Genomic DNA, 12205 nt, shown 5'->3' with positions numbered 1-12205 from the left:
TCAGGGGTGACATCTGGAAGGCTACAGATTTTTCACTCCTGGCCTCAAAAAAGCTCCCCCCCCCCTAACAGTTGTATCACTGTCTCAGTTTCAGAGAATGTGGCTTTATTTCAAAGTATAAACCAAAGGGGTACAAAGGATTATAATTATTCTTAAACTTGGAAAACTGGTTGGGCTGCTTTTGCCTGTGTTCTTCCCCTCTTCCCATCATTTTATCACTCTCGGTTTGAATGCTAATCCAGTCATCTGTGCTGCAGACTCTCAATCCTGGCCTCAAACAACATGAAGATCATCTCTTCCCCTTAGCAGATTTAGATATGTCTCTCTTGTGCACTTGTGAGTTTCAGAGTAGCTTCACTGTTTCCCAAAGAGCTCTGAGAATCATTTTCTGAGAGTATTAGAAAACCTTCCTTAAGGAATTATCCAGAGCATTGCTTTGTAGTCATGGCAGTTAAACAGGTTTGAAACAATGGTGTGCAAAAAAGAGAGAGCTCTTTTTAAAATGATTGTCTGTTTTTTGTAAAAAGAAATTGCATTTGAAAATGATCAGACTTTGGGTGAAATCTTTATTAGTGTGGTGTGAGAGTTTTGTTGCACTCACATGACTTTTGGTGTGGCCTATTTCTTCCTTTTCTACAAAACATCCCTCTGGTGGTCTGCAATCTGTAGTCTGTACTTCCTGAGCATCTCATGACTTCCTTGGGTGAGGTTTCCTGAAAGCACTAGAAATTGCGGAGGTTGCCTACCATGCCCACGATAGCTGCCTGACGGTTGATGTTTTTAAAGTAACATCTTCTTTTATTTTTAAAGTGATCCTTGTGTGGATGTTGTGGCGTTGTGTTTTGATTTTAAGGTAAAAGGACAGACCAGTTTCATGCAGTTGGTAGGCAACCTCCTCAGCTTCCTCCAGTTCGACTGAAGCCCAAGGAAAGAAATCATGAGATAACTCCTCCCATGTGGCTTTTTCAGATCAGGAAACACAGACAGGCAAGATGGCCACAGAGTGCTGGAGAAATTGATTGACACCAAAAAGCCCCCACCACTACTGGCCACCTTTGCAATGAATGATAAAGTAAGTAAGCTCAACCCCAACTCACCGTAACCGCAAATACTTTCTGAAGTACACTGAGAAAGAGGCAGAAAAATCAAGCATCTTTCTTTGGGAAAGAAAATTTTCAAGGAATTAGAAGACAGATTTCAGCACAGCACAAGTTTAAGACAAGGTAAAATTTGTTTGTGTTGGCAATGGCTTTAGTTCCATCACAGCCCTAGTCCCCACCTGCTCAATCCCAGTTCCACAACCTTATCCACAATATAGGTTTTGTTTGTTTCAATGGAAATTCATCTTCGGAAGGCCACTGGAAAGGAGGAATGGGAGAGGCCACCCCGTCTCTCAGACACGGCGTATTTTCATCTCACTTCTCTTGAGGGAATAGTAGAAGCCCTTCCACTGGGCCCAGTTAATGCCACTTGCATAGGAGAGGTGGGCCCCGCCAAGGTAGAAGCCATTCAGGTTGGAAACATGACAGCTCTTGAACCACCAGGCACCCGAAGACAGCGCCGCACAGTTCTGCACAAAAAGGTCTTGGTCCCGGTCGAACGTGGAGAACTTCTGGCCGTTGTGGTAGGTCAATGAGTCACCTGGTGGGAGCACAAAGACAATGGTGTGACAAAAATGTGGATTCCATAAAGAAAGGGTGGGTAATCTGTGGCACCTCAGATATTATTAGACTCCCACAAGCTCATTGTGAAGGCCAGTGGTCAAGGATGATGGGAGCTGTAGCTCTGCAACATCTGAGGTTAGGTACCTGCCATGAAGCCTGCTGCAATAAAAAGCTGGAGTAGTGTGCTTACTTTAGAGTAGATTCACTTGCAGCTAGGGGCCTAGCTTGATACAACTGGCTGTTGGCATGCTTTCCAAAGAGTGGAGTTTCTTGTGGTCTGAGTTTCGGGGCAATTATACTTAACCACACTGATGTACAGAAAAATTTCCCAAAGTTAAGAACCAAACCCTGGGAGGGGAGTTTGATCCAATGCATTGTCCTTATGTGACTCAGAACCAGGACTTCTGGATTATGTGGTGTTGGATGGGACTGGAGGTCACTTCAGGAATCTCTATAACAGTAGCAGGGAGTCTGTTCCTGGACCCCCATCAGCTATATTGGCTGGGGCAGATGGAAGTTAGGAGTCCAACATATAGAGGTTCCTCCACACGTTCCTCAGTGCTGCGCTCCAACTCCACATATCCCTGACTATTGTCCATGCTGGCTAAGACTGATGGAATTTGAAATCCAACAACATTTTGAGGGCCTGAAGCTCTCCACCCTTGCTATTGCAGTTGAAGGATCTATTTCGGGGGATAGAGCCAATGTGTTAGGAGCTAGCACCCTACCCAGTCCTGGGTATGGGGTGGGGGGCTGAAGTAACAGTAGAAAGGGATGACTAGTAACTTGGCACCCACAGCCCCTCACCTGCTCCCCCATCAATAAAGCCAGACACATGCAGTGTGTAGCCATCCTCTTCTGCACTGATAGCGTGTGGCGACAGTGAGAAGTCCGTATATCTGGCAAAGACCGTACTGTTCTCAAAGTCCTCCAGCTCCACACGTAGTTCATACTTCTGCTTCAGGGTCAGGAGGTGGATATTTTGCAGCCCTGGGCCATAGAGCAGATAAGACGTATTATTTAGGAACCCAAACTGTATACACACAGAACAAAAGACAGCCACGCAACCACCCACTCTTTTTGTTGGGAGCTATGTATTGTCTGAGCCAGTGTCTTTGGACAGAAAAGTGATGGGCAGGCAGAAAAATGAAGGGGAACTTGGCTGCATCTCCTGGCTCAGAGACACTGTAAACATGCTCACATTTTATATTGGAATTGTCTGGGCCCAGGAACATCTTTCAGCTGCATAGGGAAGAAACCCAAACATATGGTGTTCCAAAATGTCCTGGCAAAGGAAAATGTCTGTGTCAAGAGCCAGGGGGAGGGGGGGAGAAGAGAAAAAAAGGGCTGGAAAAAGGTCTCACGTTATACCCTAGATAACTGGTTCAAGAAAGTTATGTTCATCACTATCTCAAAGAAATTGTAATCTTCATGCAACTAAAGGTGATGCTGATCTTTCTGGCTCTACCTGTTCTTAGCGGTTATTTATTAACTATGTGACAACACAGTCACTCAGGTGGCAAATCCTTGTCTGTAAATGGGCTGGAACCCCTTTCCTCTTATTTGGTTTGTTGTGCAATGTAAGCGGAGTTTTTCCACCCCGCTGGCAACTTCGTAATTGTGGGCTCAATCAGACTCTCTCTTGTGCCATGTTTCTAGGCACAGGTCCACACTTCAAAGGGTCCGAGAGTGTTTTGTTGGGTTTTTTTTGTTTGCCCCAGTGCTTTCCCCATGAAAACCTTCTCTTTACCACTAAATCAGAACAAACTGCAACCCACAGAAAACTTGAATTGTGTTAAAAGAGCAGGTTTTCATGGGGAAAGAAAAGTACTCAGCCTTAAAGCATGGATCAGTGCCTAAAAAGTGCAGGGCAAATGGTAAGTATGGATGAGCCCAATATCCATTCCATTTACTTGTGATTTTTGACCAATTGGCTTTTGGATTTTATCATCAAATCCTCCTTGTACTGAATTCATGTTACTTTTTGGTTGTCAATGATTCATATTGTCTGTTGTGTTGTTGTTGTTGTTTAAAAGGAGGGGGGAGAGAAAGAAGGTATTTCCCGTTACTCATTTCTATTTACCCAGCCAGTATTCACTGTCTGCTCTGCCAAAGCCAAACCGATAGTCATTCCATCCCCGAAAGAAACTGATTGAACCGTTGAATCGTTTCTGGAAAACCTGGAAAATGTGGTGGAAGGAAAATGATAGCATTAATCTCTAATGAACTGGTACCCACTCATTCCCCCCGCCGCAACGGCGTTCCTCCCATCACCATGGAAAACAGGAATCCCAAAGTGGTGGTGACATGAAGGAGATGGTGTGCCTTCAAGGTACAAAAACAAAGATTCCTTCTTCCCATAAACATTCACTCCCTCCTGTCTTTTAAAAAGAAAACTTTACTTAAAGCCTGCCTTTCCTGCTGCCAAACACTCATGAAGGTGGAAAAATGTAAACAGTGAAACACAAAAAAATATAAAAAATGAAACATAAGAAAATTTCAACTAAGGTATTTTAAAAATCCAAAGGCTAAAAACAGGGAACGTTGTACCTATGCACTTCAGTGTGTGAGTGCAATTATGCATCCATATATGCTCACAAATGAGAAAGACAGACAAAGAATGAGAGAAGGAGAGAGAGAGAGAGAGAGAGAGAGAGAGAGAGAGAGAGAGAGAGAGAGGACAATGGCCAAAAAGAGGAAAGATATGAAATAATTTACCAAAAACTCACACACAAACTTTGTTTCATTGTGGTGCCTTTAGTGAAACACCTGGGTAAGCACAGAAACAGCTGAGCTACCTACATCAATCTACCCCAACCCTGTGATCCCTACTGCCAGGTTGAGGTGGACCTCCCATCCCACACTTTGCTCTTGTTACCGTCCATTTTCCATCGTCGGTGGTCATATCGCAGTACACAGGCACAGGGATATTGGGGCCCGCAGGATAAATAAGGTACACGCCATCTGTCTCAGAGCCTTGGTCATATATGTCTTCACAGTCTAGTGGGAGGCCATCTTCGCAGTGTTGTGGCTGCCGGGCTGCCGCAGTGGAGGCAATATATATATATATATTTAACAGAAGTTAAATGTATGTGCTCAATGTAGGGATGTTGTGGGAGAGTCATCGCTCCTCCTCTGCATTCATCTAACTCCTCACATGTGGAGTGGAATTGCTGAATAGGGTTTGTAAGTTTAAAGCACACTCTTGGAAGGAAATAAAAACTTTCTGTGCTCCCCGGAACCTCACACCAATCCTGGAAGTAGGGATTGTGCGACAGTGTTGTTTCAGTCCCTCAGCTTTTCCAAGCAGTGGGATGTTTCAGGGAGTACCTTTTACAGGATCAATTCCCTTGTAAAGAAAAGAATCCTGGAGACTTGCAAGCTACTCAGAGTAAGACACACCTAAGTCTATTGATTACACTGGATTGTAAGGCCATGATTTGCAAAGTCTGTTTATTTACAATGTATTACATTAGCTCCAGGAAGTAGGCAAACATCCAACATTTTTTTTTTTTTTTTTTTTGGGGGGGGGGAGACTCTAGCTCAGTGGAACACCATCAGCTTGACATGCAGAAGGTCCCAATTTCAATAACCCACATCTTCAGGAAGTCCTGCCTGAAACCCTGAAGACCAACTTCCAGTCACATGCCCTGGAAAAACTGGGACATCCTGAGTTTTTTCCTATGAGAGCATGGTATCCATAATTGGCTCCTTGCTCTCTCGTGATTTTGGGCCAAGATCTCACCTCGAAAAAAGCATTTTCTCCAGGTCTACGAGAAGATGCCAGGGATTGAAGATGGGATCTTTTTTATGTAGGGGCCCTGAGCTATATGGCCCCAATGGGAAGGGATAGGAATGGCAGACATAACATGAGGGGCTTGGGCAGGCTCCATATAGCAGAGTCAGCAGGTCTTACCTTCAGGGTTGATGGCCTGTGCTCGTGAGGTGGGCAACTGAACAAGGAGGAGGAGGAACAGCAAGCCTGGCTGGAACAGAGAGGCCTGGAAGAGCCAGAAAGAAAGAGCATGGTATTTTAAAACATGGTGCATACTGGGGACAAAACAGAAAACATGGAGAGGTGCTCTCCAGGGTAGCTGGAGCAATAATCTGACTTGGCATAAGGCAACATCCTATGTAGTAAGGATACAGTGGTTGTGGTGTGTGTGTGTGTGTGTGTATGTATAGACTGCCTTGTATTCATTGCAGGAAAGTCAAGATAAAAATGTGACCAATCATTCTCTATTTCCAAGCTGTGAGTGTTATTGCTTATGTATCCAAAAGGCTACCACCTGTTCACAAAAGGGAAGCATCAGCAGGCTTGGAGGAACACTGAAAATTGCAGAACACAGCACAACACAATTTCACAACAAATTAGTGGGGAGAACTAAGCAGGGGAGGAAGATCCAGAAACAAACCAGCAAGGACAGAGCTTGCTCAGGGGCTACAAGAGGCTGGCTGTCTTCTGGTGAGGGGTGGGGACAGAAAAGCTATTTAAGGTGAATGGGACAGTCACTGGAATCCTGACATATTGTTGAAGATTTCGCTTGTAACTACTACTAACAAAATTTCAGGGAAAGATTGACGGCTAGTTTGGTCCTATGCTGAGGATCCTGTGCTGAGATTTCCCTAGAAGAAATCTGAGTGAGAGAGCCACCGCTTTGTTTTACTTGGAATTGTACTGAAGTTTTTGGCCAACAGCCTGACATCCAGCAAGAACGCACAGCAAAGAAATCTGAGTTAGCATTCATGCCAATCTTGCTTGAAACAGCTCCCTCTTCCCTCAGACTGAAACCTAAAATGGACATACATTTTTAATCTTCAAATGCTTGGCTTAATCTTTGTTTTATGGCTTGTTCTGAAGCTTTCACGACCCCCCTTGAGCCCCCCCCCCTTTTTGGAAGGTAGGGCAAATATTATACGTAATGGAATACCCACAGTGGCATTAAACTATCCTCCTTTTTCAGACATTCATTGAATTTGTGGAGGGAGGAATAAGGGATCATTGCCTTCCATTCTTGCTCCCAATTGCTACCTATATAACAACTTCTGCACATGCAGTGGGAGCAGGGAGGCTTTCTCTGTGCAATCTGCAAAAGTTGCAGAGTTTGTACAAACAACCAGATGTATTTTGGGTGATATCCAGTGTTATTCACACTCAGAGCAGACCCAAGGGACTTAAGCAACTTGAGTCTATTTATCTCAGTGGGTCTGCTCTTGGTATGACTTAACAGGATATGAACTCATGAAAGCTGTATTTTAAAATTAGCTAATGGTGCCACTGCTTTTACAACTTGTGCATCTCTCATTCTTTTTCTCCCCCTTATTTAATTTAACCTTACCTGTTCCTGCTCTCCTTGTCTCCCCACCTTTCCAGTCAAAATTAAAGAGTTGTGCTTCTGCTAATTTGCCAATCTCTACTATGGTTACAGTATGTGAATAGCGTCACATATCACCAGCACCATCATTGATTGACAAGTCCTCCATAACTCCATACATTCTGGATACAGATCACTTGCTTGTTTTGGATCAAAGCTCTAGTATTCCGGTGAAATTTCTCCATTTAGAAAGCAGGCACTAGATATTGTTAGACATATGGGTAGCAGAATAAGCATGCCTGTGGCTTGGGGAGGGGTGTCAATTGTAGAACAAATGACTAGATTTAGGAATGCAAGAAAAGCCCTCCTGGATCAAACACAAAGTCTCTCTAGCCCTGCATTCTGCTTGTCACTGCAGCTAGCCTGAATAATCCATGGTGCACGCAGGAAAGACATGAGTTCAGTAGCCCTCATCAGTGTCTGGTTTTCAGAGATATACTATCACTGAAGCTGGAAGCTCCACTAGGTACTACGATGGGTAACAACCATTGTTAGACCTCTCCTCTTTTAAAAACAATTACTCTCAGGCCATTGCAAGTCTTTGATCAGTGAATCCCATGAATTAAACAAATCTTACACTTATGTAGATCACGGCCAAAAGCCACTGATAATAGGGGGAATATTGAAAAGCCCTGTGAAGAAAATTAGACCCAGCTTTCCACACCAGCCACCACCACACACAAGCAAATACCCTCCCCTCAGATACTACATTACCTTCATGTTGTCCTACAGTTCCTCTTCCTTTACTGTTCTTGTTCCTGTATTTATAAGTCTGGTGTGCAGATCTTTCCCCTGCTCCTTTAGAAGCTGTTTCTCCCACCCACCTTCCTCTTCTCCTCTTGCCGGGTCTGGCATGCAGCTGCAAACAGGTTGTCTATTTACCCCTTCCCACCCCCAATGCCTGCCCACTGACACCCCCCAGGGCCAGGGATCGGAGACAATATGTAAATCCTGGATTTATAGTCCTGCAAGAATAAGAAGCCAGGAGGGTTGGGAGCGTGTGTGTGTGTGTGGAGGGGGGGTTATAAAATAACTGCAAGACAGGAAATGAAAGTTGGGGGAGAGCGGGAGAGAGAGACTAAACAAGCCAAGAGCTTAGACGCTGTCCAGGGCTCTTGGCACAGATAAGTTTTCATTATTCACCCTTCACACGCACGTGCAAGAAGTTGTGTGTGTGTGCGCACAATAAGGGAGGGCTAACTTCAAACTTTGGATGGAGAGAGTAGAATTATTGGCGATCAAGACTCTTCTCCAACAGCCTGTGGGATCCAGTGGTCTGTGGAATCCAGTGGAGTGTTGGAATTATAGGAGCCAACTTTCCTGGGTTTGGTGAGGGAGCTTTAGAGGTTAGAAAGTAAAGAGCCTGGGAACAAAGACCTCTGAAGGAACTTGATGTTCAATGGTAAAAGAGAGAAGCCAGGGAGCCAAGCAGAACTGATGCCCAACTAAGGGAAGGAGCCTTCTGCACACTATTGCTGATGCCCTCCTCAACATCATCTGCTTGGCCACAGCCATGTTGTATTTCTTCTTCTTCTGATGTTGCTATAGATTTTATAGTCCTGTAGATTTCAGATGTATATAGGCTTCTTGATGCAAGAATGGGGATTCGACACAATGGCTCCCTGAGCACTCAGTTCAGTGTTGTGGAAGCCTGAATGGCTTCTTGGTATTTTTTTTTTTTTTTGGGGGGGGGGTCTTCAGGCTGTGAAGCAAGCAAGATGAAGTCCAGAAGGCAAGTGTAAGAGGTCTCACTCCAAAGCCAACCAAACACCAAGCAGGGCACTACTTTATCCCCAATGCTATTTAATATCTGCATGAAGCTGCTGTGAGTGGTCATTAGGAGTTTGGGGCAAATTGCCATCAGGACACCGATGACACTGAGATCTACTTCTCCAGAAGATGACAATCAGGAGATGCTGTGTGAGCACTAATCTGGTGACTGGACACATCAGTGGGATGAATGAAGGGAAAAAAGCTGAGCTTGAAAAGGACACTATCCTATCTATACCAGCTCCCAGGCAGGGATGGGGTGGGAAGCTGGGAGTTGGAGCCAGAGGGTTTTTTTGGCACAGTCCAAAGAGAATGCAACTTTCTCCTCTGCTTTTAATTATACGACTTTTGCTTCAGCAGCAGCTGGCTGGGTCTTTCAGGTTCACCCAGAGCTGGATCCCAACCAGCCAGCATGTCCCCCAGCATCCTTATTCATATGCATGTCAAAGCCAGATGGGCCTGAGTTGCCCTCCACATCCTTTCTGTTCCCACCAACAATTCACCTGAGGCCACATTGGGGTGTTGGCTGAGGGCCATAGGAAGCTGAAACCCCTTCTCTGTTTCCAATTAGCTCTCAGACAGAACTGGAGAGTTGGAAAAACAAAGTGTGTGAGAGAGAAGCAAGAAGAAAGAACACTCAGCCTCTGCATGTTCCAGGAAAATCAGATGCCTTCTCTTGGTAGGAGATTCGCTGTAATATTTTTGTTGTTGCCCAAAAGCATTGTTTTCAGTTAGGATTCATAAGGCACCCCTTTCAAAGTGAGGCCAAAGATTGGAAGGTGGCCCAATGAATGGGTCTCCACCTTTGGATATCCATGTTTTCCATTTATTTATGGCATTCGTTTCTTTAAAACGTCGTGATCCCACCTTAGAGTAAATATATAAAACCATGGGACTATCACAAATTGGCTGCTCTCACTGCAATGACCGTTCGCCACATCAAATGAGAGGCACCTTTTGCTTTCTTGAGCGCAGCCCCCCTGGACCTATGTGGCTCCCGGCAGTACAGCCTGGCTCCCCCCCCCCCAAACTGGACACCTGGATGTCGCTGTGTACCTCTGCCAGTTATCCAATCCCAACTGAAAAGGCATTGCCCGGTGATTTGGCCAGGTAAGGGGAGGGACCGGCCTGCCCACACAATAGAGGGAGGTACTTACCTGGGAATCCTCAGTTGGCTCCAGGGCTTCTCCCACCCTGCCCTCCCTCAGTTAAGCCTCCCTCAGTTAAGCTTTCTTTTGCAGGTTAACCTCTTCTCCACAGGTACTCGGGTGCTGCTATGTCATGGTCGCTGTTGAAGGGCCGGAAATCAATTTTCCTGCATTGGCAGGTTTTGCCTTTCCCGTAGCGAAACGTCACAACTTTGGCGGTTTCAGGCCTTGTGCGGAATCCTTTAGCCTGTCTTCCTAAATGGGGGGGGGGCATGAAGCAGTGACCCACCCCCCTTGCAGCGCTGATCCCAGGGTTTCCCATTAAAGGGGTCTTGAGGGGAGGCATTGGCCATACGCCGAGGGGTTGTCATTGCTCTCCCCTCCAATGGCGGCGAAACGGGGGGCAGGCTCTCTGCTTGAACATATGTTCTCCAGAGCCAGCCCAATCCCCACACATTCTGGATAACTCTGATGTTCCCCAGATCCCAGGCCAGGGACTGGGAGGGATAAACACCCAATGCCTAAGCCAAGGTCTCCCTACATCTGAAGTTTTAATAAAGTTGTGGCCAATTTTAATCCCATAACACAGTGTCTTGTGTCATTATTCCACCCGGGTCGCCTGGGGTTGGGGGGACTCTGCCTGTCCATGCAAATGCAATTGTTACACCAGTAAATAATATTCTTTTTACAGTTGAGGCTGCATTCCTATAGGTTTAAATAGGGGGACAAGCTGAAATTCTCAGGGCTGCCTTTGTAAAGTAACAACCTAGTAAACATTCTGATTTGAAGCAACAGTAGCCAAGTTCAATTACATAATAACCATTCAAGCCAGCAAGACCATCTGTTCTTATTAATTCTTATTCAATAGTAAAATACAACTTACTCCCCCCCCCCCCACTTTAAAATAGTGGCTGTGCTGTTTTGTACCACTGCATCTAATGGGTGAAATGAGGTTTTTTGTTGACCGGAAATATAAATACATGATGGCAAGGGATGGGGAAGATTGAACAAATAAGTAAATCATGTAAGAATGGAAGGGGTGCAGTAATAGGTGTGTGTGTGTGTGTGTGTGTGTGTGTGTGTGTGTGTGTGTGTGCGTGTGTAAATATATACACACACTGGCCTGTCATCATGCTGTGATGACAGTCTGAGCCACTAGAAGGCACAAGAATCATGTGGATTGAGCTAGGACTTGACAGCTGGCACTTACAGTAATCTGCCACAGAGTTCAAATGGGTCACCTTTGATGGAGGAGGAGCATAGGAAGGGAAGCACTGCCAGATGGGCTCTCCTCCCTCTTTGACACTGTGGGAGGCTTTTAGTCATACGTGTGTGTGTGTGTGTGTGTGTATGAGAGAGAGAGAGAGAGAGAGAGAGAGAGAGAGAGAGAGAGAGAGAGAGAAACTTGGAAGAGGGAGAAGAGATAATAGTGTTGTCCTTTCTGGGGGACAAGTTGTGGATGGGAGAAAGCTTGGCTGGTGGAAGGGGGGATGTTGTGATCCTTGGGTGGGTTCAGAAGCTGAGAGAGCAAAAGAACACAATGTGATCTTTGGGATAGGAAATGAGGCAGGGTATTGTCATGTTGCAGAACATGGGTAGGCAAACTAAGGCCCGGGGGCCAAATCCAGCCCAACCGCCTTCTAAATCCGGCCCACTGATGGTCCAGAAATCAGCGTGTTTTTTACATGAGTAGAATGTGTCCTTTTATTTAAAATGCACCTCTAGGTTATTTGTGGGGCATAGGAAATCATTCATCCCCCCCCCAAAAAAAAATATAGCCTGGCCCTCCACAAGGTCTGAGGGACAGTGGACCGGACCCCTGCTGAAAAAGTTTGCTGACCCCTGTGTAGAAGAAATGCTGGGAAAGGCAGCGAAAAGGGGATTAGTGAGCAGGGGAGCAATGTTTGTGTGCATCACGCACAGTAATACATCACATTTGGTAGTATTTGATGGTGGTATCACATTTGGTGGAAGTAATAAGTGTCAGTCCTTTGCAACTGGTGGGAGTTTAATAGTGCTAGTTTAAACCCTTGGCACTGCTGAACACCGTAATTCTGACATGAGGTTTTATAGGCAAGAAACAACTTTGCCTGGTAGATAAAGTGAATAGGTTGGGTGCAAGACGTACACATGGTTTGGGGTGGTGGTGGGGAGAAACTCTTCTGCAAGGGGGAGATTGAAAAGATAAAGTGAAGTGACATATGTTGAAACATAGAGATATCATGCATGGATAAATCCACTGAAGTTA

The 12205-nt window shown here is 45.4% G+C and overlaps 1 protein-coding gene across 1 annotated transcript; it reads right to left on the bottom strand.

Moving 5' to 3' along the window:
* Positions 1 to 546: 546 nt before the first annotated feature.
* On the bottom strand, positions 547 to 8003 carry MFAP4 (microfibril associated protein 4). The gene is made up of 6 exons (XM_028701571.2): positions 7754 to 8003; positions 5581 to 5665; positions 4543 to 4703; positions 3748 to 3844; positions 2472 to 2654; positions 547 to 1641 (listed from the first exon to the last, which is right to left on the bottom strand). Exons 1-6 carry the CDS (start codon positions 7757 to 7759, stop codon positions 1394 to 1396), a joined length of 780 nt encoding a protein of 259 aa, XP_028557404.2. The 5' UTR covers positions 7760 to 8003; the 3' UTR covers positions 547 to 1393.
* Positions 8004 to 12205: the final 4202 nt, after the last annotated feature.

This window comes from Podarcis muralis, chromosome 13 (genome assembly GCF_964188315.1).
Source record: "Podarcis muralis chromosome 13, rPodMur119.hap1.1, whole genome shotgun sequence".
NCBI lineage: Eukaryota > Metazoa > Chordata > Lepidosauria > Squamata > Lacertidae > Podarcis > Podarcis muralis.
The sequence above is the reverse complement of the archived record's forward strand: the minus strand, read 5'-3'. Positions and strand labels throughout refer to the sequence as shown.

Excerpts from the sequence above, each read along its gene's own strand:
- MFAP4 (XM_028701571.2), bottom strand. Across the intron at positions 2,655-3,747 it reads AGACAGTGAATACTGGCTGG|GGCTGCAAAATATCCACCTC; the intron begins GTAAATAGAAAT and ends TCTATGGCCCAG. Across the intron at positions 1,642-2,471 it reads CTTTATTGATGGGGGAGCAG|GTGACTCATTGACCTACCAC; the intron begins GTGAGGGGCTGT and ends TGCTCCCACCAG.